The sequence below is a fragment of the Mus pahari genome, chromosome X (genome assembly GCF_900095145.1).
Source record: "Mus pahari chromosome X, PAHARI_EIJ_v1.1, whole genome shotgun sequence".
NCBI classification, from domain to species: domain Eukaryota; kingdom Metazoa; phylum Chordata; class Mammalia; order Rodentia; family Muridae; genus Mus; species Mus pahari.
In genome coordinates, this window is record NC_034613.1 from 6,332,136 (window position 1) to 6,356,345 (window position 24,210).

General features: G+C 37.7%; 1 protein-coding gene and 1 non-coding gene across 12 annotated transcripts in view; both read left to right on the top strand.

Annotated features, from left to right (window-relative positions):
• Usp9x (ubiquitin specific peptidase 9 X-linked) overlaps window positions 1–23,791 on the top strand; it is a 132,066-nt gene extending 108,275 nt beyond the window's left edge. For all 11 annotated transcript variants that reach the window (XM_029534226.1, XM_029534228.1, XM_021187450.1 and 8 more), the window contains 15 exons: window positions 406–626; window positions 3,389–3,579; window positions 4,822–4,995; window positions 7,675–7,816; window positions 9,551–10,304; window positions 11,146–11,269; window positions 12,179–12,404; window positions 13,165–13,294; window positions 14,143–14,328; window positions 14,871–15,091; window positions 15,178–15,266; window positions 17,977–18,133; window positions 18,730–18,942; window positions 19,892–19,987; window positions 22,210–23,791. In XM_029534226.1, the coding sequence (XP_029390086.1) occupies window positions 406–626; window positions 3,389–3,579; window positions 4,822–4,995; window positions 7,675–7,816; window positions 9,551–10,304; window positions 11,146–11,269; window positions 12,179–12,404; window positions 13,165–13,294; window positions 14,143–14,328; window positions 14,871–15,091; window positions 15,178–15,266; window positions 17,977–18,133; window positions 18,730–18,942; window positions 19,892–19,987; window positions 22,210–22,347 (3,062 nt within the window). In that variant the 3' untranslated portion in view covers window positions 22,348–23,791. The remainder of the gene's footprint in view (window positions 1–405; window positions 627–3,388; window positions 3,580–4,821; window positions 4,996–7,674; window positions 7,817–9,550; window positions 10,305–11,145; window positions 11,270–12,178; window positions 12,405–13,164; window positions 13,295–14,142; window positions 14,329–14,870; window positions 15,092–15,177; window positions 15,267–17,976; window positions 18,134–18,729; window positions 18,943–19,891; window positions 19,988–22,209) is intronic.
• Window positions 3,599–3,704, top strand: LOC115063266. Its single transcript, XR_003843132.1, has one exon. It is a non-coding gene; the product is annotated as a U6 spliceosomal RNA (small nuclear RNA).
• Window positions 23,792–24,210: the final 419 nt, after the last annotated feature.

The following is a 24,210-nucleotide window of genomic DNA, read 5'->3' on the forward strand; positions in this document are numbered from 1 at the left end:
CATAGATCGGTAGGCAAAGGAGCCTGCAATGATGTAGGCTGCTGTCTTTTTTTTTCTTTTTTAAAGATTTTATTTTATGTATATGAGTACACTGTACACTGTAGCTAATCTTCAGATACACCAGAAGAGGGTGTAAGATCCCATTACAGATGGTTGTGAGTCACCATGTCGTTGCTGGGAATTGAACTCAGGACCTCTGGAAGGGCAGTCAGTTCTCTTAACCACTGAGCCATCTCTCCAGCCCATGGATTGCTGTCTTAAATGCATTTGTTAATGGAGAAATGCCATGTGATAGTCCTGCCTCCTATGGCTGCTCAGGTAGTAGTGTCTCTGTTTTGTCAGCTTAAGAGAACTTAAACAGCACAAAATCATTTCTAGTCATACTATAAAACTCTTCTTTTTCAGCTTGTGAAGCACTTACTGAGTGGGAATACCTGCCACCCGTTGGACCCCGTCCACCAAAAGGATTTGTGGGGCTAAAAAATGCTGGTGCTACTTGTTACATGAATTCTGTGATTCAGCAACTCTATATGATTCCCTCTATCAGAAATGGTATTCTTGCAATTGAAGGCACAGGTAGTGATGTAGATGATGATATGTCTGGGGATGAGAAGCAGGACAATGAGGTAAATTTCTTTTATTACTTCTGTTCTCTGTGTGAAATTCTGATAACACCATTCTCTCATTGGATACCAAGATGATAAGTACAGTCACCAGTGGCCACAGGATTCCTCTCCAAAAACCCTCACCCCAAGATGTCCAAATTTGCCAATATACAAGTAGTCTAAATGGAACCTACATAAATCTTTTTTTTATACTTTAGGTCATCTGTAGATTCCATTAAATCCCTCATACGGTGTCTTACATAACCCTCACCCCAAGATGTCCAAATTTGCCAATATACAAGTAGTCTAAATGGAACCTACACAAATCTTTTTTTATACTTTAGGTCATCTGTAGATTCCATTAAATCCCTCATACGGTGTCTTACATAAGTAATGACTTTTAAAAGTCTGGACATATTTGGTACAGAATCAATTTACCTTCGTGAACCCACAGATATGTTAGTGGATATGAAGATCTGATTGTGTTGTGGTTTCCTTCTTTAGACTGTCAAAGGTATATTTGAGAGTTGGCACAGCCTCACTTTCTTGGGCCTCACTTTCCTTCCCTTCCCCCCCCCTTTTTTTTTCTGTGATATTTTTTTGTGTGTGTGTGAGATAGTCTTGCTATGATGTCCAAGCTGGCCTCTAAAGGTCTCCAGCTTCAGTTTTCCAGGTGATAGGATTATAGTATATACCACCACACTAGTCTGATTTTCACTTTTATCTGTGCTTGCTCCCTTTTGCTTACACTTATATTTTCCCTCAAGTCTTAACTCTTCCTGCTTAAAAATAAAACTCTTACCTACTTCGAATACTGTTTACATGATCTTGTGACAAGTTTAAGCTTCATGAAAAGTAGTCAAAGCAGAGTAAAGCAATGGGGAAAAAAATGTAAGTGGTAGCAACTAGTAAAAGTTGATAACGGGGGCTGGTGAAATGGCTCAGTGGTTAAGAGCACTGACTGCTCTTCCGAAGGTCCTGAGTTCAAATCCCAGCAACCACATGGTGGCTCACAACCATCCGTAATGAGGTCTGACGCCCTCTTCTGGAGTGTCTGAAGACAGCTACAGTGTACTTACATATAATAATAAATAAATCTTAAAAAAAAAAGTTGATAACGGGGCTTGGGGCCGGGGACTGGTGAGATGGTTCAGCGGCTAAGAGCACTGACTGCTCTTCAAGAGGTCCTGAGTTCAAATCCCAGCAACCACACGGTGTCTCACAAGCATCTGTAATGAGATCTGACGCCCTTTTCTGGTATGTCTAAAGACAGCTACAATGTACTTACATATAATAATAAATCTTTAGGCCGGAGCAAGCCAGAGGTCCTAAGTCCAATTCCCAGCAACCACATCATGGCTCATAACCATCTATACAGCTACAGTGCACTCATATACATAAAATAATAAATAAATCTTTAAGAAAAAGTTGATAACCGTCAAAGAAGAGAATGTAGCAGTACTGATGTTGGATCTTTTTGTACCCATATTGTGTCTGTGTTGTTTGTTGTTTTATCCTTGCTTGTAGTGTTAGACTCCCATGGGTTATATTCTTATTGTCATAAGTGTTTTTAGATATTTTTTCTTTTCTTCCCTTCATTCAGCAAAATTGGACTTGATCTGAAGAAAGAGCTTACTACCTCTGGGGCTTCTAAAACAACTCTTTCCCAGACCTCCTGAACTTAGATGATCCAGGGATTGGGAACTGAGTATTTTTACTTTCTCCCAAAGCTTCATATGGGGTGTTTACATCCAAAACCTGGTTAGGACCTTTATTCCTATATTTAAGGTTTCAAATATAAGATGTCCACTGAAGTGTAAATTTTCCTCAGTAGCCCTCAAAAATTTGAACCTTGTTAATTTTTATGTTATACCTTCTACCATTATTTGTTTGTGTTTGACTTAAGGTTCTGGCTATGTTTCCCAAGTTGTCCATTACCTTCTGGGCTGGCCCTAGTAGCTGGTATTCAAGGCACATGCTGTTGATGCTCAGCTTTACTACTTGTTTTCCAAGGTCTTAAAATGTGCTTCCTCTCCTTAGCTCCTATGGCTACTTCTGCCATGAACATGATATACAGAAATCTCTTAGACCCTGCTTCTAGTTCTTAACATAGTAGGTATTCTAGTTGAGTTTAAAGTAGAACATCTTTGAACAAAAGCTCATTAAATCTTTATGCTCTGTTTTGTTTTTTACTTCAAAGCAGTGACTCTGTGTAGTTCTGGCTGGCCTACAACTTGCTGTGTAGACCAGAATGGCTTCATACTCACAGAAGTCTTCCTCCTAAGTTCTAGGATTAAAGACTTGCCAGCTTTTTGTATTTTAAAATTTGAATTGTGGGTTTAAGGAGTCCTCTACCTCCTCACCAGATAAGTGATTTTCCATTTTCCTCCCACACTGAATTCATTGCTTCTCTTGGCAGTATTTTTATAAACTTGTTTGTACCTTTGACATCATCGTAAGAAATTGTTATCAGCTACAATGTCTTGAAGATTTTGCCTTCAAGTTTGGTTTTATTGTTTTAGCTTTACCTTTTAGGACTTTGGAACAAATTGAGTTGTTTTTTTCTATGTAATGATAAGGAGAGCTCAGCTTATTTTTTAACAATTATTAATGTCTATATTTTCACATGAGATGGCAGGAACAAACAATAACTAAATGTATACACCTTTTGAAAATTAAGTGCTTGGAAACAGTAAAAGTGTATGTTCACTAACTGGAATTTATCTCAACATATTTTACTAAACTTCTGATTAGCTCATTAATAATACCTTTTTGGTTCCTAGAGCAATGTTGATCCCAGGGATGATGTGTTTGGATATCCTCAACAATTTGAAGACAAACCACCACTGAGTAAAACAGAAGATAGGAAAGAGTACAATATTGGTGTTCTAAGACACCTTCAGGTTATCTTTGGCCATTTAGCTGCTTCTCGACTACAGTACTACGTGCCCAGAGGATTTTGGAAACAGTTCAGGTAAGAAAATGGATGAAAAGTGCTCGCTCGGCAGCACATATACTAAAATTGGAACAATACAAAGAAGATTAGCATGGCCCCTGCGCAAGGATGATACGCAAATTCGTGATGTGTTCCATATTTTAAAGAAAGAAAGAAAGAAAACTCAGAGAGCATTCCCCTCCCCCCCCCCCAAAAAAATGGATGGACAGTAATAAAGTGCATATCTTAATAAATAGCTCATATTCATAAAAATATGTATCTTATGTTCAGTGGCTGTCCTGGAACTTACTCTGTAGTCCAGGTTGGCCTCTAACTCAGAAATTCCTTGCCTCTGCCACCCAAGTGCTGGGATTAAAGGTGTGCGCCACCACTGCCCGGCCTGAATTTTTTTTTTTGTCTTGTCTATGGCATATATAAAAGTACATTTGTCATAATCTCTTGGAAAGAATACACTTGGGTCCTCTCTGTGTATTATTCTGTGACTAAAATGTCACCTGTAGATTCCATCAGAACCTTGGCTGAAGCAATGGCTGTTCTCACTTTGCGTTATATACATATGTATGAATGGTAATTTTGGAATTAGTTTGTTCTAACTTAAGTCCTTGGAGCACTGAAAAGAGATTAACTATAGAATGAATTGAGCTTTTCTTTTTTCACATAGAAAAATCAGTTTAGCGAATGTACATATACACATTCTTTTTGTCTAATCCAAAATTTGGCAAAATGCTTAGTGATAAGATCCACCATCTCATTTTAATGGCATCTACAACTGAGTTCAAAATGAATATGTATGTCACACCATCTGAAGCAACCACCTTTCTTTCTTAGGGCTATGCTGTTTATCAAACCATACCATTAGTTCTGTGGCAATTCTTTGCCATTTTAATACCACTTTTACTATGGGTCTCACTGTCCCCCTCAATATCTGGACATAAAGACTTTTGTGTTTCCTACTTGCTCCTGTAGTCATTTCAATATGCTGTCATTATAATTGCCTTACCCAGCAGGGTGGTGGTGCTGCACAGCTTTAATCCCAGCACTTGAGAGGCAGAGGCAGGTGGATTTCTGAGTTCAAGGCCAGCCTGGTTCACAAAGTGAGTTCCAGGACAGCCAGGGCTACACAGAGAAACCCTGTCTTGAAGAACTAATAATAATAATAATAATAATAATAATAATAAATTGCCTTACCCACAACTGTAAAAAACAAAATGTTGTATGTAATTGTCTTCTGTTACATGTTTTATTCCATTCATTTCTTAGGCTTTGGGGTGAGCCTGTCAATCTTCGTGAACAACATGATGCTTTAGAGTTCTTTAATTCGTTGGTGGATAGTTTAGATGAGGCTTTAAAAGCCTTAGGGCATCCAGCTATGCTAAGTAAAGTCTTGGGAGGTTCCTTTGCTGATCAGAAAATTTGCCAAGGCTGCCCACATAGGTAAGTGCTAATATATAATACTGTGATATGCTAATAAGAATAAAATCTTTACTAGTGCTAATATAAAAATGGAATACGCCACTATTAAGCTCCTCCTACAACTGAAAAAGTACTGTGAATATCTGAGTACTATTGGATGGTTTTGTTTGTTTTGTTAAATAACTTGATTTCTTTTGATGCTTTTAATGTCTTACTATTTCATACTTTTAAGTTTTTATATTTTCCTAAGGAACTAATGACAATTTACATAATGACTAGAGATGTTACTTTCAAATTTGCCTTTTATCTTAGAATTTAGATAATGTAGGTACACTGAGTATAGAGGATGACAGGCTACAGGTGTTATTTTTTAATGAGATAATCACTTTTAAAACAAGATAAGCTATTGCCATCTTTTCCCCACACACCTATTATCATCATTATTAAGGTATGTATCCATACAAAATAACTGTAAAAGTTAAGGTGAAAACGGCATGTTGTTTTGATGGTTTTTAATTTTTAAAGGGGCTTTTAGTAACTTCTCTGTAGCTTGTTCCTAAGGCAGGAAGATTGCAAAGGTTTAGAATATCTATTGAAAATAGCTAAGGGACTGGTGCAGTTACTAGATTCTTAAGAGCACTGGCACCTCTTGCAGAGGACTGAGTTTCAGTTATGAGCACATACATGTTGGCTCACAACCATGCGTAACCTTAGTTTTGGCAGATCTGATGACCTTCTGGCCTCCTCAGGCAGGAGGCATGCATATGCTACAGATACATAATATTCATAGTTAATCTAAAACAATCTATATGCATTCTCTCTGTATAAAATATGCATTACTGACTGTCAAATCACACCAACATTCTATTTCAGTGCTATAAGGAAATCTTTTACTATGTGTGTGTGATAATTTAAAAATTGGAGGTGCTAGAGGGAGATCCAACTTAATACGAACTGGCTGTTCTTGTAGAAGACCCAGGTTCAATTCCCAGGACCCACATGGAGACATACAACTGTCTATAACTCCATTTTCAGGAGATCTGATACCTCCTCCTGGCTTCTCTGGACACTGAGCATGTACATTGTATGTAGACATACATACTGGCACAAATATACATTTTTTTAAATAACATAAACTAGAGCTCAGCAGTTACAAGCTCTTGCTGCTCTCCAGAGAACCAAGTTTAGTTCCCATGGCACACAACTCAAACTCCAAGGAATCCAACACCCTTTTCTGGCTTTGACAGGCATACAACACATGGCAGACACACAAACTTACACATAAATTTTTACAATAACAAATACTTTTATATTGGGAGCAGTGAGGTGGTTCAGCTGGTAAAGGCACTTGGAGGCTCAAGTTTGCAAAGTGTGTCAAGAGAGAACCAACTTGTCAAAGTTGTCCTCTCAACATGCATTGTGTATGTAATAGCATGTGCAGCCACACACACTATAAATAATGCACTTTAAAAAATGGTTTTTCTGACTGGTGAGATGACTCAGTGGTTAAGAGCACTTCCAGAGGTCATGAGTTCTAATCCCAACACCCACATAGTGGCTCACAACCATCTGTAAAAAGAAACAAATAGCTGGGCGTGGTGGCGCACGCCTTTAATCCCAGCACTTGGGAGGCAGAGACAGGCGGATTTCTGAGTTCGAGGCCAGCCTGGTCTACAAAGTGAGTTCCAGGACAGCCAGAGCTATACAGAGAAACCCTATCTCGAAAATACCAAAAAAAAAAAAAAAAAAAAAAAAAAAAAGAAACAAATAAAATTTTAAAGACAGTTTTTAGTTAAAATTCTTTTAACAGCAGTCTACTATTACAGAACTTTATTGTCTAGAGTAGCAGTCAAAAAACCTATAAATTGTATGGGCCTTATCTAGCCAGTTATCTTTTTCTATAAAGTTTTATTAGAACTTGCTCACTTGGGCTAGAAAGATGGCTCAGTGGTTAAGGGCACTGACTGCTCTCCCAGAGGTCCTGAGTTCAATTCTCAGCAACCACATGGTGGCTCACAACCATCTGTAATGGAATCCAATGCCCTCTTCTAGTGTGTCTGAAGACAGCTGCAGTGTACTCATATAAATAAAAATAAATATTTTTTAAAAAGAACTTGCTCACTCTATATATACATACTTATTTACTTTTGGTAGAATGGCATAATTGAACACTTGCCACAGGGGCCTGTAATTACTGTCAAAACAAATCACCTGAAAACAACATGGTAGACTAAAAAGAGCTTAAGCTCAAATAGCCCTGTCTTTTTTTTGGTTGGTTTGGCTTTTTGTTTTTCCAAGACAGGTTTCTCTATGTATCCTTGGGCTGTCCTAGAACTAAAACTGGCTGAACTTGAACTCAGATTTGCCTGCCTCTCCCTCGCCCTGCTGGCCTAATTTAATTCCCACGTCACTCAAGTGTGGGTGGTGATAGTTCTCAAGCAATTTTGTCATGAATGCAAAGGACAGCATGTAATCAACCTAATGTAGTGACCAACACAGTCTAAATAACTAGGAAATGTCGTCAGTATTGGTAACATTCCATTACCTTAGAGGTTTCTTAGTTTTAAGTATTACAAATTTAGTTTCATTAAATATGTAAATAATGTTTAATAATTTAATGTAAAATGTTTCATTAATATGTAAATAATGAGAACTGAAGGGTGAATCCTTTTCTGATAACATCTTAAATAATATCTTTAGGTACGAATGTGAAGAATCTTTTACGACTTTGAATGTAGACATTAGAAACCACCAAAATCTTCTTGATTCTTTGGAACAGTATGTCAAAGGAGATTTACTGGAAGGAGCAAATGCTTATCATTGTGAAAAATGCAATAAAAAGGTATGAATTAGCTATTAAGGTAACGATGGTACCTCTGAGAAGCTCTGGGTAGTCAGTAGTTTCTAGTGAAGAAAACAGTTTTCTTAGAGAGAGAGAGAGGGGGAGAGAGAGAGAGTGTGTGTGTGTGTGTGTGTGTGTGTGTGTGTGTGTTTTAAAGGAAGAAAGTTAAAAAGTAATACTAGAATAAACAAAATTGTAGTAGCTTAGTACCACATTTGTTTATATAGGTCAACATAGGTACATTTGTTTCTGCCTAGAAACAAACTCCACAACTGGTGGAAGAAAACATTTTTCCTCCTATATCCAGAATTGTTTTGCTGAAATTGTTTTTTTTTTTTAAATACAGTAAAATTTGTTTTTTTTTTTAACCACCTGATTAGATTTTGTCCATGGGAACTTAGCTCTTCAAGGGAGAGGGACATTCATACTTATGAATAGTAAATTCTGTTTTATCTTTTCTGGTTTCCAAACCATTTTACTTCTAAGTCACCTTTATTGTTTGGCCTACCATACCACTTAAGAGGACGATGAAAGTCTGTACATTGGGATTATGGGGTATGAAACAACACTGTCTACCATCATAGGCTTTGAGACATGAGACAAGTTTTTAAACTTAGCAGGATACCTTATCAGTAGTGCCATCTTAGGATTGTAAGGATTAAATATGTTATCACCTGTATAATATTATCTACCTTCTAATTGCCCAATAAAAAGTATTCAGTTTGTTTACAGCAAACAACCTTAGTTGGAACAAATAAACAGTGGCTAAAGGCAAAGGTAGTATAGAAACTAGGCAGTAAATAATGTGTAAATGACTAATTTTTTACAATCTGTATTAACCGGTTTAGGTCATTTCCAGTTAATGTTCACATCAACTTCACAAAAATATCTTGAGATTACAATTCAAGTAAATCTTACAAAAACTTGATGTGTAGTGCTTTTTTTTGTTTTTCGAGACAGGGTTTCTCTGTGTGTAGCCCTGGCTGTCCTGGAACTCACTCTGTAGACCAGGCTGGCCTCTAACTCAGAAATCCGCCTGCCTCTGCCTCTCAAGTGCTAGGATTAAAGGCGTGCACCACCACGCCCGGCTTACGCTTAAGAGTTTGCTTAAGAGGCTAGAGAGAGAACTCAGCCATGAAAAGTTCTCACTGCTTTTGTAAAGGACTTGGATTTAAGTTTCCAACACCAACATGGCAGGCACCTCACAGTCATGTATGGTTCCAGTTTCAGGGAATCTAATGCTCTTGCTTGGCCTCAGCCACCAGCACACATGTGGTACACTTACACATAAAATCATTTACATGAAAAGCTACATGTGGTGATTCACAACTACACATGAAAAGCCCAATTACCAGGTTCAGACCTGCCTAAGCTTCATAGTGCACAAATCTGAAGCCAACTGTAACTATAATATGAGGCCTCCTATTCCAAGGGAAAAAAAGATTTAAGAGAAAAAAGTTTACTTGATCTCGTGGTCTTGATGGTTCAAGCATGTAACCTCAATAGGAGACTGAGGCAAGAAGATCATACATTCAAGGCCTGTTGGGCCATTCAAGCAAGTTCTGGGCCAGCCTGAGCAGAAGAGAATTAGAGATACAGCCAAAGGATGACTGCTTGCTTAACATGTGTGACACCCTGGGTTAACTTTCAGATTTGGGAATGATGGTGTTTGCTTGGATTTTGGTTTACTTTTTGCAATGGATTGTATCTATTAATTTTCTCTATTGATTTTAGGTTGATACTGTAAAGCGCTTGCTAATTAAAAAATTGCCTCCTGTTCTTGCTATCCAACTAAAACGATTCGATTATGACTGGGAAAGAGAATGTGCAATCAAGTTCAATGATTACTTTGAATTTCCTCGAGAGTTAGACATGGAACCTTACACAGTCGCAGGTGTTGCTAAACTGGAGGGAGATAATGTCAACCCAGAAAGTCAGCTGATACAACAGAATGAGCAGTCTGAAAGCGAGAAAGCAGGAAGCACAAAATACAGACTTGTGGGTGTGCTTGTGCACAGTGGTCAAGCAAGTGGAGGACATTACTATTCTTACATCATTCAGAGGAATGGAGGGGATGGTGAAAAAAATCGTTGGTATAAATTTGATGATGGAGATGTAACAGAATGTAAAATGGATGATGATGAAGAAATGAAAAACCAGTGTTTTGGAGGAGAGTACATGGGAGAAGTGTTTGATCACATGATGAAGCGCATGTCGTACAGGCGCCAGAAAAGATGGTGGAATGCATATATACTTTTTTATGAACGATTGGACACAATAGGTCATGATGATGAGGTGATAAGATACATATCAGAGATTGCTATCACCACAAGGCCCCATCAGATTGTTATGCCATCTGCCATTGAAAGAAGTGTTCGGAAGCAGAATGTTCAGTTCATGCACAACCGAATGCAATACAGTTTGGAATATTTTCAGTTTATGAAAAAGCTACTAACATGTAATGGTGTTTACTTAAACCCTCCTCCAGGTAAGTGTCAAGAGTTAGCTTCTTATAGCAAAGAGTAATTCATATCTTTAGGGTTTATTAGTAGGCATAGCTGTGCGTGCTGGTTTTTAAGATAGGGTTTCTCTGTGTAGCTCTGGATATCACGGCCAGGGTGGCCTCAAACTCAGAGATCACTTGCTGCTTTTGTCTCCACCACCACCCTGCGAACTTTATTCTTATCTATAAATGTGTATGTCTGTGCTATAATGCATGCAATTCTTGAGGAGGCCAGAAAAAGGCATTAGATCCCCTGGGACTGGAGTTGCTATGTGGGTGCTGGGAACTTAACCTTGGACCTCAGTAAGACCACCATGTATTCTTGATTGCTGAGCCATTTCTCCAGTCTTCATTACCCTTTTTTGGCAGGTGGGGGTGTGTGTTTGGTTGATTTGGTTTGGGGTTTTTTGGTTTGTTCCTTTGTCACCCTGGCTGTCCTGGAACTTGGAGATCTGCCTGTCTCTGCCTCCCGAGTGCTAGAATTAAAGCTGTGTGCCACCATGCCCTACTTAAATATATAAAATTAGCATTTTCATTTTGAATGGATGTAAGTTGATGCTTTTGGCTAGAATTACATTTAAGATGATTTGTGTTTGAGTACTAAGTATTTATTGTCATACTGTTTGGAGATAAGGTTTTGTTTGTTCAAGCAGATTCTTGTTTAATACATTAGTATAAAGCATTGTATTTGGCTCTAATATCAGGAATAATAATTTCATAAGTAATCTAAGAAGAGTTTTAACAATTTGAGAATGCAAAGTACAAACTTGTTTGAAAATGGGGCTTGAACAGACTCTTTTAAAATATGTGCATGTGGTTTTTTCAGGGCAAGATCACCTGTCTCCTGAAGCAGAAGAAATCACTATGATTAGTATTCAGCTTGCTGCTAGGTTCCTCTTTACTACAGGATTTCACACAAAGAAAATAGTCCGAGGATCTGCCAGTGATTGGTATCTTGTTTTGGATTTTTATTCCTGTTTAAGATTTGGTAGAGTACTCTATTTTTTTTTTCAGAATCACAAGACTATTATTCAAACTTAAGAGGCATAATTTAAAAAAAATAGTAATAAGAAATCATACTAAAATACTTGACATAAATTCAAAGGGTAAAAATAAGTATAGAGGCCATTATAATACCTTTTTAGCAATTGTTATTTACTCAGGGACAGTGATAAAAGCTCTTGCCACCAAACCTTGACAAAACTGAACTTTAATCCCAGTACTCTGGAGGCAGAGGCAGGCGCATTTCTGAGTTCGGGGACAGCCAGGGATACACAGAGAAACCCTATCTCAGATTTTAAAAAAAAAAAAGGAGAGAACCTATTCCTACCAATAGAGTCCATTTCCCTCACCCTTGTGTACACACACGCACGTGTAGAAAGCCTCTTTACATATTCAGAAGATACTATAGTAAGGAAAGAAGTTATTTTGTCTTTTTTTTTTTTGGAGACAAGACTGCTCTGTATAGACATCAGTATTTTGAAATTCACTCTGTAGACCAAGCTGGCCTTGAACTAAGATTCCCAAATTCTGGGATTAAAGGTGTATGCCACCACCTCTGGCTAGTAGTGGATTTTGTTTGTTTTTTGAGACAGGGTTTCTCTATGCAGTCCTGGCTATCCTGAAACTCACTTTGTAGACCAGGCCTGCCTCTGCCTCCCGAGTGCTGGGATCAAAGGCGTGCGCCACCATGCCCTGCTTAGTAGTGGATTTTTAAATACAAGCTTTTGCCAATTTTAAAATTCCATAAGACTAGGCCAATCCATATAGTAGTCGTCTCTCTCCCTCTCCCCTCAATGTCCACTTCATCCTACCCCACCCCATTGATAGTCTGATAGTTGTGCTTTGTTTTGTTTTAGGTATGATGCATTGTGCATTCTCCTGCGTCACAGCAAGAATGTGCGGTTTTGGTTTGCTCACAATGTCCTTTTTAATGTTTCAAATCGATTCTCTGAGTACCTTTTGGAGTGCCCTAGTGCAGAAGTGAGAGGTGCATTTGCAAAGCTCATAGTTTTCATTGCACATTTTTCCTTACAAGACGGACCTTGTCCTTCACCTTTTGCATCTCCTGGACCTTCTAGTCAGGTAATTGTACCTTTGTTTATTTATATATATGTAACTATATATATATATATATATATATATATATATATATATATATATACACACACAGAGAGAGAGAGAGAGAGAGAGAGAGAGAGAGAGAGAGAGAGAGAGAGAGATACAAAAAATAAACTTTCCTGAAGTTGAAGAGAATGTGGTGGGTTTTTTTATGTTTACCACACATTATTGGACACCTAGACTAATAAAGCAACAGTGTGTGTAGATAATGTCTTCAAGAGAAAATTCCCTTTTGTGCTTGCTGGTGATGAAAACTGGAGCCTTGTCTATTTAGGAATGTTCTCTACCACTGAAGCACAACCCAGCCCAACCCACATAGTGTTTCCATAACACGTCTTCTTTTGGGTGGATTTTTAATAAACATTTTTGGTTTTAATTGTAGCAAAGTGAAAAATCTATAATGAATTCAAAAGCTGGGTATGGTACCACAACAGTTTGTGGTACAGACCTGTAATTCCAACTGCTAGAGAATTCCAAGTCAGCTCAGGCCAACTTAGTTGAGATCCTTTCTTCAGTCGTAAGAAGAGATCTTGGTAGATGAGCTCAGTGGTAAAGTTCTTCTCTACCATTAGCATATACAAGTCCTTTGGATGAATCTAGTGTTGGTAAGCAGGGTGAATACAATTCATGTGAACAGTCCTTCCAGAAAAGGATTCTTATGTTCAACATACAAATAAAATAATCTTTGCACTTTGAGAATCAGCTAGTATTTTCTCCTTTACAGGCTTATGACAACTTAAGTTTGAGTGACCACTTACTAAGAGCAGTACTAAATCTCTTGCGGAGGGAGGTTTCAGAGCATGGACGTCATTTACAGCAGTATTTCAACTTGTTTGTAATGTATGCCAATTTAGGTAAGAATTGAAATTTTCATAATCTCTGTTAAAGTATCATGTTAAATGATAGTCATTCAGAAGGTCCAGTGATAAAATATGATTTCTTTATATCAAACCTTCTCTAAATACAGAATATCCTTTGCCCGAACCCCTGTGCAGTTTATAATTTTTTTATATAACACTTCTGTGGTAAACACAAGTGAGATTCTGTTGTCTTAAGTTTTGCTTCCAAAAAGCAATACTGTATCTACCTGCTTTATTAACATACTCATTCCCAGCCTTCATCCAATTCACTAACTGAATCAAAATTGCCACAGTTATTGCAGAAAATCCATGTTTTTACTGTGAAGAGTCATCAATTTGGGAATAAGGTCTAGAAAAAAATGAAGTAAAATAAATTAAAATTAGAGGAAATATGTCCATTCAATTAGTGCTAGGAGTATAGGCGAGCATTTGCTTAGCTCATACTCATCCTAGGTTTGATTTCCAGCATCACTAAAAAATTTTTAAACTAAGAATTGACTCAAATTACTCCTTTAAAGTGGCTTGATTTTTCTAATACTACCTGCTCATTCCTGTTACTACTAGAACTATACTTAAATAATCATGTACAATTGTCTTCCACTGTTTTATTTTGTTGCAAAAGATTGGATTGGGGAGAATACTTGTCTAGCATGAACATGACATTTTCAGCATCAAAAGATGGGGGTACGCCTTTAATTTCAGTACTAGGGAGGCAGACAGATCTCTGAGTTATTTAAAATATTTGTCCGTTTTGTTTTATTCACAAAGTTCATTCCATCCTAATGTTTTCCTTCTCTGTTTTTTCCCCTCTCTACCTGCTTTCTGTCTCTCTTTCACTGCAGGAGTGGCAGAGAAAACACAGCTGCTCAAACTGAGTGTACCTGCTACCTTTATGCTTGTGTCCTTAGATGAAGGTCCTGGTCCTCCAATTAAATATCAGTATGCTGAATTAGGCAAATTATACTCGGTAGTGTCACAGCTCATCCGCTGTTGCAATGTCTCTTCAAGAATGCAGTCTTCAATCAATGGTAATCTATTCTTGGCAATAGTTTTGAGTACTCTGGGTCATATCTAGAACTAGATCAAATATGGTTCTGAAAATACTTAAATACAAAGTGAGGGTATGAAGGAAGTCCACTCTTGAAACATTTTACAAGGTTTACATTACTGTTCCTTTTTCACATGATTAATGGACCTTTTTCTGCTTGCTACTGGATTAAATTAGTAAAATTTTTGTTAGAATACCTAGTCATTGTGACACATAGTACTACTATTCTTATGCTCAGAAAACTTAACATAGCCAGGCGTGGTGGTGCACGCCTTTAATCCCAGCACTCGGGAGGCAGAGGCAGGCGGATTTCTGAGTTCGAGGNCAGCCTGGTCTACAAAGTGAGTTCCAGGACAGCCAGGGCTATACAGACAAACCCTGTCTCGAAAAACCGAAAAAAAAAGAAAAAAAGAAAACTTAACATACAGCTCATTTTTTTCTAAAACAGTTATAGGGTATGTTCTGAGAAGTTGTTACTGTGGAGACACTTACTGGTTGTTCATTGACAAATCTGTATTGTAGGTAATCCTTCTCTTCCAAATCCTTTTGGTGATCCTAACTTATCACAACCTATAATGCCAATTCAACAAAATGTGGTAGACATTTTATTTGTGAGAACAAGTTATGTGAAGAAAATTATTGAAGACTGCAGTAACTCTGACGAGACCGTCAAATTGCTTCGCTTTTGCTGCTGGGAAAATCCTCAGTTCTCATCTACTGTCCTCAGTGAACTTCTTTGGCAGGTTAAGAAATCATAACCATTGTTAAATCTCTGATTTGATTTATTACCCATATATACATTATTCACTGTGTCTTAACCTGTTTCTAGGTTGCATATTCCTATACTTACGAACTCCGGCCCTATTTGGATCTGCTTTTACAAATCTTACTGATTGAAGACTCCTGGCAGACTCACAGGTGGATACTTATTTTTTTATTATCAGGCTAATTAGACTTAGTCCCAGCTGTTAAATATAATAGAAATTGACCCTCCCCCCATGTAACAAAATATATTAAAAAAAAAGCACCCTAGGGTTCTAGTGAATGTTCAGTGTTATGGGAAAAAACTCAAGACAGATGTGACTACCAAGTTCTCCCAGATTTTGTTAGGTTTTTTTTTCCTCCTTGCCCAGGTTTCATATTTAATATATTAACAACATTCAACTGAATTGTTTTTTTTTATTAAAACTAGCAATAGACTTTGTATACATATGAATTTATTAATAAATCCAAGGATTATTTTAGGTTTAGATTACATTAGTTTTAGAACTAACCTCCCTCATTACATAAATCTGTAGTTATTTAATGATAGTTCTGGAGAGCAGAGCATATAGACACATGCTTTTAATTCTAGTACTTGAGAGATAGGCAGTCAGATGAGTTCAAGGCCAGCCAGGGCTGTACCAAGATCTTGTTTCGAGGTGGCTCAGCTGAATTTAATCCCATGTGGTTGAAGAAGAAAACCAAGTTCCCTCCAGCTGTGTGTATACACACACACACACACACACACACACACACACACACACACACACACACACGAGAATGTGTTTGGGGTGTTTTGGTGGTGGTGATAGGCTTTGTTGGTTGTTTGGAGGGTGGGGTTGGGGTTTTGGTAGTTTTGTTTTTTAGTATCTTAATAAATACATACTGCTAACTCATTAACATTGAACTTAACAGCCAGCACTCTTACACCTCTTGCCTAATGTAAGTTTCTCTAGTGCACACTTTCTATAAGACAAACTTCAGTGCTATACATGAAGGTCAATTATAACAGCAAAAGAGGACACTTGTTTGTAGTTTGAAACTGAAACAAGACAAAGTCACTTTATTCAACCTCTGCTAGGAAGTTGTGAGTTCTGGGCAACTTTTGTTTGTTTGTTTATGTTGGATATACAAGGTTTCACTGTGTATCCAAAACTGCTGGAATTCACTCTTGTCACCAGGCAGACCTCACAGAGATCTGCCTGTATCTGCCCCTCATGTGCTGGGATTAAAAGGGTTTTTAAGTACTGATTTTTAAGATTATCCATTGTAGGGGCTATAGAGATGACAGGACCATTAAAAATACTTGTTCTTGTAGATGACCAGGTTTGGTTCCCTAACACCCACATAGTGGCTAAGGCACCCACCAGGCATATATGTACTACATGCAGGAAAAACACTTATACATATAAAGTAATAGAAATTTTTTTTTAAGATTTATTTATTTATTATATGTAAGTATACTGTAGCTGTCTTCAGACACACCAGAAGAGGGAGTTATATCTCATTGTGGATGGTTGTGAGCCACCATGTGGTTGCTGGGATTTGAACTCAGGGCCTTCGGAAGAGCTTACCCGCTGAGCCATCTCACCAGCCCAGAAATATTTTTAAATACAAATGTTTTTTAATCATCGTTTTAAATTACTGTTATAAAAATAGCAGTAAGCAAAAAAAAATCAGTTTTCTTGAATCCAAAATGTTCTAAGCAGTCAACATTGATACTTCTTAGATGATTTTAATACAATCTAGCTTCTAATATTTTTCTTTTAAAAATAGCATAAGATTGTATAGCTTTTATGGTGTGGTAGCATATTTAGACCTTTAATCATATTATTCCAAGACTGAGGTAGGCAGATCCATATGTGTTCCAAGCCAGTCAAGGCTATGTAGCAAAACATAGATAGATACATCTAAGTTCTCTTTTAGCATATGATGTGATAAAAACATAGGTTGGATTAAAAGTAGTAAGTAAAAACAGATGATTAACTTACGTTTGAAAATAATCTCATACTGTAGCGCTTTTTTTAGTTTGGTGAGTAGTTCTTACGTATTTATAATGTCCTCCGTGTGTCTTGCATTATTAGACATGAAGGAAGCAACACAAAGATAGTACTGATTAAAGATGGTATTTGGGAAACTGTTGGTATTAGTGGGAAGAAAGTATGATATGACAAAGTAATGTTTTAACATTTTATATCAGTTGACAAAAATAAAGGTAAGGTTCGGGTGGCTTAGTGGCAGAGCACTTTTCTAAAATGGGTTAGATCAGCCCTCAGCCTCTGCACTGCCACCTGCAACACAAAATTTGAGAAGTGGAGTTTATATGCACTATCTTTGGTTAAACAGCCAGACGCCTATATTTTGTTTATTAACGGCTAATATCTAACAAAATAAAAATAAACAGACACTGGGCATGGTGGCATAAGCATGTGAACTTAGCACTTTGGAGGCTGTGGCAGTCATATTGAGAGGTCAAGGTGGTTCCGGGTTACATAATGAAACCAACCCTGTCTCAAAAGCAAAAGACAAAAATGACTTAAAGCAAATTATTCTCAGCTACAGTGTCCGGGTTAACTTTTAAAGTTTGTGTTACTCTTGAGTTCTGAATCTGCTTCTAGTGATATATTTAAACAAAGCAATTTGAACAAGTAAAGTTAGTAAGGATACAGACTTGAGTCAGGCTAGTTGGCAACTGTATGACCCTAGCAAGCTGTTTCTATTTCCCCATCTGCTCAAAGGTTTAACTGTCTGTTAAAAAACAACTGAACCCGCAGACATTTACTTGGGTAGCATGTAATAAACACTCAATAGATATTAGCTTCTTTTAATTTTTAGAAGTTTTATCTTCCATCTGATTGTTTTTCAGAATTCATAATGCCCTTAAAGGAATTCCAGATGACCGAGATGGGCTGTTTGACACAATTCAGCGTTCTAAGAATCACTATCAAAAAAGAGCATACCAGTGTATAAAATGTATGGTAGCCCTCTTTAGCAGTTGTCCTGTTGCTTACCAAATCCTGCAGGTAAGGGTGTTTTCTTATTTCATAGAAATTTAAATTGGAGTTAAAAGATCCTGCTTTAAAAGGCTATAGCTATGATATACTGCTTACCCAGTATGTACAATTCCCCAACATGACAAAGAATAAGAAAGGAAGGAAAAATAGCATTAAGATCATGTTTTAACCCAGGTATTGGGAGGGGTGAGGTATATATCTATAATATAATTATAATTCTATAATTAGAGGCTAAGACGGGAACAACCGCAGGGTTTTTTGTTTTTTGTTTTGGTTTTTCGAGACAGGGTTTCTCTGTGTAGCCCTGGCTGTCCTGGAACTCACTTTGTAGACCAGGCTGGCCTCGAACTCAGAAATCCGCCTGCCTCTGCCTCCTGAGTGCTGGGATTAAAGACGTGCACCACCACCGCCCAGCTACAACCGCAGGTTTGACAACAACCTGAGCTATATAACAATTGCCAGACAGCCAGAGTTGCCATAGCAAGACTATTTCAAGAAAGAAAGAAAAAAAAAACAAGTCCTCCGTTTGTGGGGTTATCATTTTAAGTTATCTATGATACACTCCCAATCCTCTTAGATGTACATAATTTTATTTACTTTTGAAGGGCAATGGAGATCTTAAAAGGAAATGGACCTGGGCAGTGGAGTGGCTTGGAGATGAACTTGAAAGAAGACCATACACTGGCAATCCTCAGTACACTTACAACAATTGGTCTCCTCCAGTGCAAAGCAATGAAACATCAAATGGCTATTTCTTAGAGAGATCACACAGCGCTAGGATGACACTTGCAAAAGCTTGTGAACTCTGTCCTGAGGAGGTAAAAAAAGCCACCAGTCTACAAGAAATAGAAATGGAAGAAAGCAAAGTAATTCTTTATAGGCTGTGTATTAATGATAGTGTCGTTTATTATGATTGTTAGACTTGTGTTTGCTTTTAATATGTAGTAATATATTAATGATAATGACTCCATCTGGAGAAATTACTGTGCTATACCCTTAGAAATTATTTCCAAAAGAACCCAAATTATGAATTTTTAATTGTTTTTTAAACCTTTATGTGTATGGGTGTTTTATCTGTACACCATGTGCCTGCCTGGTGCCCATTGAGGCCTGAAGAGAGGATATTGGATCCCTTGAAACTGGACTTAACAGATTGTTTTGAGCTGCCATGTAGGTGTTGAAACTTGAACTTGGGTCCTCTAGAAAACAAGAAATGATCTTTATTAAAATATAATTACATTCCCCCCTCTTTCAGCTACTCACACACATCTCCTTGCTCTGTCTCATATCCATGGCTTCTTTTTCTTTAAATGTTACACGAATCTGTATTCCTAAATCTATAAATAACAGCCCTCTCAGTGTATATAAAGTTCTATGTTTATGACTTTAGGTCTGACCATTTAGTATTGGATAATAAATTGGGGGATTCTTCCCTGGGGAATATGGTTTTCTGCTTTCAGCATTCCTTGTTTGCCTGTCTAAGGTTGAAGACTCATGAAGCTTCCTCCATTTATATTAACATGTCCATTGTTCAGGCAGCCATTTTGTTGAGACTGCTTGGATATACCTTTCCTGACGTTTCTAGGCAATATAATTCACACCTGATTTCCTGTCCCCCTGACTCTTACAATCTTCTGCACCTTCAATGTTTGGGACGGTGCCTGAGCATTGGATATAGAAGTGATGATCACAGTTTCTAAGAGTTGTTACTAAGTTAACAAAGTCAGCAGTAACCTTGATGTTGCCTACATCATTTTTTTTAATTAGGAACCAGATGACCAAGATGCCCCAGATGAGCATGAATCACCTCCACCAGAAGATGCTCCGCTATACCCTCATTCCCCTGGATCTCAATATCAGCAGGTAAACAGGAGTCAGATGGTGGGTTTAAATTCTACAGTGGTTCTCAACCTTAATGCTGCAACCCTTTAATACAGTTCCTCGTTTTGTGCCCCCCAACAATAAAATTACTTCCATTGCTACTTCATAACTAATTTTATACTGTTAAGAATCATAATGTAAATATGAAATATGCAGGATATCTGATGACACCCCTGTAAAAAGGTCACTTAACACTCCCCACCCCCACAGAGGTTGAGAAGCCCTGCTCTAGAACCAATTTCATATTTGACTATAAAAGAAGGCTTTTTGCCATTACTCTGGACTAACTTTGGGGGCATGATCAGAAGAATGGGTTGGAGTGGGGTCGTGAGACAAATTTGAATTTGCCCCAGGAATATGGTTCCCTGACCAAATAGGTATGTCTTGTACTACTAGTATAGAGTGAGTAAAACTATCAGTATAAAATGATAATCATTGCTTAGTGTGAAGGATTATAATGACATTTCTTGTTAGACTATGTCTGCAAGTAAAGTCTAAAAACAACTGAGGTAATTGTCAAATTAATTACCTACAAAATAATTACCTAGAATAATATCCTGAATGGGAACTTTCCTAAAATGTAGATGTGACCAAGCCAAATGTTTTCAGGGGGTGATAGTGCACAAATGGAAATTAGCTTTCTGGCATGGTGCAGTGTGCTAAAACTCAAGAGTGTATGACTTGCTTTTAATCCCAGTACTTGAGAGACAGAAGTGGGCAGATCTCTGAGTTTGAAACCAGCTGGGGCTATCTATATATTAAGACCCTGTCTTTTAAAGGGGTGGTGGTTAGGGGCAGTAGTGGCACACACCATTATTCCCAGCACTTAGGAGTCAGTGGCAAACGGATCTCTTTTGAAGTTTGAAGACAGCCAGGACTACACAGAGAAACCCTGACTTGAAAAAAATTGGGGGTGGGAGTGAGATCTGCTGCCTGTAATCTTGTAAAGTTCCCAGTTGCTACCTTGAGGACTGGCACTGAAGGTAGCCTTACGTTTTAGGGTGTAAATGAAACCATAGGGAATAATGTGGAGAGCCTAAAATCTTGGCATGCCTTGTGGGGATATAAAGACCACCTAACCATGTGAGGTTCAGGTATTTAAAAAGATAAAAGAGTTATTGTGATATATCTGTAATTCTACTGCTGGGAGAGGCAGACAGAACCTAGTTGACATAGTGAGTCTTTCTATTTTTCTTTTCTCTCTCTCTCTCTCTCTCTCTCTCTCTCTCTCTCTCTCTCTCTCTCTCTCTCCCTCCCTCCCTCCCTCCCTCATTTTTGAGACAGTTTCTCTTGTCTAACAGCTCTCAATGTCCTAGAACTTGCTTTGTAGACAAGGCTAGACTTGAACTCAGAAAATTCACCTGTGTCTACCTCCTGAATCCTAGGATTAAAAGCATGCACCACCATGCCTGGCAACACAGTTTCAAGGCCAGCACAAGCAGTACTTATCTTTAAAATAAAAAAAGTTAGGGAATCATGACAGTATTTACTTTGCTCAGTCCCAAGAAGGCTCATACATTAATCTAGCCTTGTGATTTCAGTGGCAATAGTTAGTATTAATAGTTCTGTCTACACAGCAATTGCACCTATGGTCAATCAGGTTTATGCTGTGAGAGAGAGTTCATGTAGGCTAGCCCTCACATCATTCTCTTTGATGAGTAAGTCAAGAACAGTAATGGGGTATTTTAATTTGTCAGGCTTACACCTAAATTTTTGGAGCTGGGCTGGTAAAATGTCAGTGGGTAAAGGTACTTGCTACACAAGCTCCACCTGAGTTCAGACCCTAGGATCATTATGGTAGGAGAAAAACAGCTCCTTCAAGCAATCACTTTGGACAAAGATTTATACATGCCTACCCAGTCAATGTGTTCTTTACAGTTCCGAGGTTTGTATTTGCCAGTAAGACTTTTCAATTGATGTTGTAAGTCCTAAGAGTCCCCACCAATTTCATGATTTTAAAGTGTGCTTACTGCTGAAAAGGTTGGACTTTTCCCTATATTTATTTTGCCATGTGCAAGTGAGTATCAGAGGGAGACTTGGCTGTCAGATCCTCCTATAGCTAGAGTTATACCAGTTTAAGCCACCTGGTATGGGTGCTAGGAACCCATCTGTGGTTCTCTGTCTGACCAGTACATAGTCTTACCTTTGATCCATTTTTCCAGCCATGGAAAACTTGTAATACACAGGGTTCTTTTCCCTTTCAGAATAACCATGTGCATGGACAGCCATATACAGGCCCAGCAGCACATCACATGAACAACCCTCAAAGAACTGGCCAACGAGCACAAGAAAATTATGAAGGCAGTGAAGAAGTGTCTGCACCTCAGACCAAGGATCAGTGAAATGCACATATTAACTGCTTCCATCAAGACTGTGCACCCAGGCCTTACAGTCCAACTTTTTTTCTGTGTCTGGCTAATATTTCAAACTAGAAAAACTATTCCTAATCAACATGGAGTGGAGAGTTTATTCATTGTCTTATCTGCAGAAATTTGCTGTCAATATATAACCCGCCTGCAGTGGAAAGTGTATAGTGTTTTGTAATAAATGGCCTGATGCTAATGTGTAAATGGCAAAGGTGTATATAGTATATTAATGTTTGACTGTTAATTCTTAAGCAAGAAACTTTTTTTTCTTCATGAGACTCACAGATCTACAAAACTACATTAATTTTCTTGTTATACCTACTGCTCTCTGCAGCCAGTGTTGCCTACCTTGTGGCAGTTGGATCACCTCCTTTACAAAAACAAAAAGTAAATCAACATCAACAAAACAACCCATTCATTCATGTCACACCAATAGTTTCGTGTTCATTGTTTGCCACTTGACTTGGAGTCAATTTTACTATGAGCAATGTAAGGCTGATTACCTTTTGATTTATTTGGTTGATGTGGAAAATTGGTGATGTACTATGTTTCTAGTCTTTTTCATTGCCTTTTTATTCTGATGTTAGGTTAATCACTTTGAAGCTATAGATATGCTGTAACATTTAGCATGGCTTCACACAAGTTAGTGTAGCCAGTGAAGAAATATTACCATAATGACTGCAGTTGTCCTGACATGACATCTGCATTGCTCAGAGCTTTCCTTCTTAAACCCTAGATTATAAAATACAGACTGAGGGAGAACTGTGGCAAGCAAGCAGTTCTCAATTACACACGTGTTCTTCTCATGTTTGACAGTGTGATCTCTGAGTAGAATAAAGAACACTTAAACTTATCAACTTGGTAATGGGAATTTTGAAAGATTTAAAACAAATACACAAAAATTTGCTACGCCAGTATGCTGGCTGGAGCCTAGTAGACTATTTGGTGTGCTTGTTTCGTCCTTTGCTAGAGCTTACTAAGTGACTCTTTCAAACTGTCCTTCTGCTGGATCCCAGTGCTGTGGAAGTCCTCAGAATCCCACAATCTTTGGAGTACCTCTGCACCAAGGTCTCTGGCTGATTCTCTGCTCAGTCATGATTTTACTTGAAAGCAAAAATTGTCCAAGCTCCTTTTCCATTCCAAAAATTTTAACATTCAAAGCAGGGTCTAATTTAAGAAATTACTGGTAGTTGATATAATTGAGGAATTAAATTTTAGAATAAACAATTTGAATAAAGGAATCAGTTAAAGCTGTATTTCAATGAAAATTGGTGATTTGAATATGTGTAATTTTTTGGAACCTGTCTAAAACCAAATACCCCTGCAAACAGATACAACCTACCCTATTTAAATATTTTGCTGTTTTATTTTATAGAAATTATTTTGCTGAATTTGCAAATAGAATTTGATTTAAGAAGAACTTTTTGTCCTGTGGTGTGTTTTGGGGGTTTTGATACCTTCTCTGTCTGTCTGCCTGTCTCTTTTTTTTTGAGGACTGCATATTTCTGGAAAGCTGATTTCTGTGCATAGCATGCGTAGACATAACCTGCAGTGAAGATTTTAGTCTCATTAAGTTTTTGTGCACAGAAAGATGGGGTCTTTGGTTCTTTACTAAAGACTTGGAGAACAGGATGTTGATGCTGTAAAAGTTCCCTAACAATCAATCTTGTACTTTTTGTATGTTTTTATATACATGTGTATTTAATGAGCACAAGCTTGGTTGTATTTTTTACGATTCAGTTGATAGGAAAATGTTTTAAGGCTATAGTTGGCATTGATCAAAGCAGAAGCAAAATTGAACATTATGTTATTTTGTGATTTAAAAGGGGCAGTATTTAA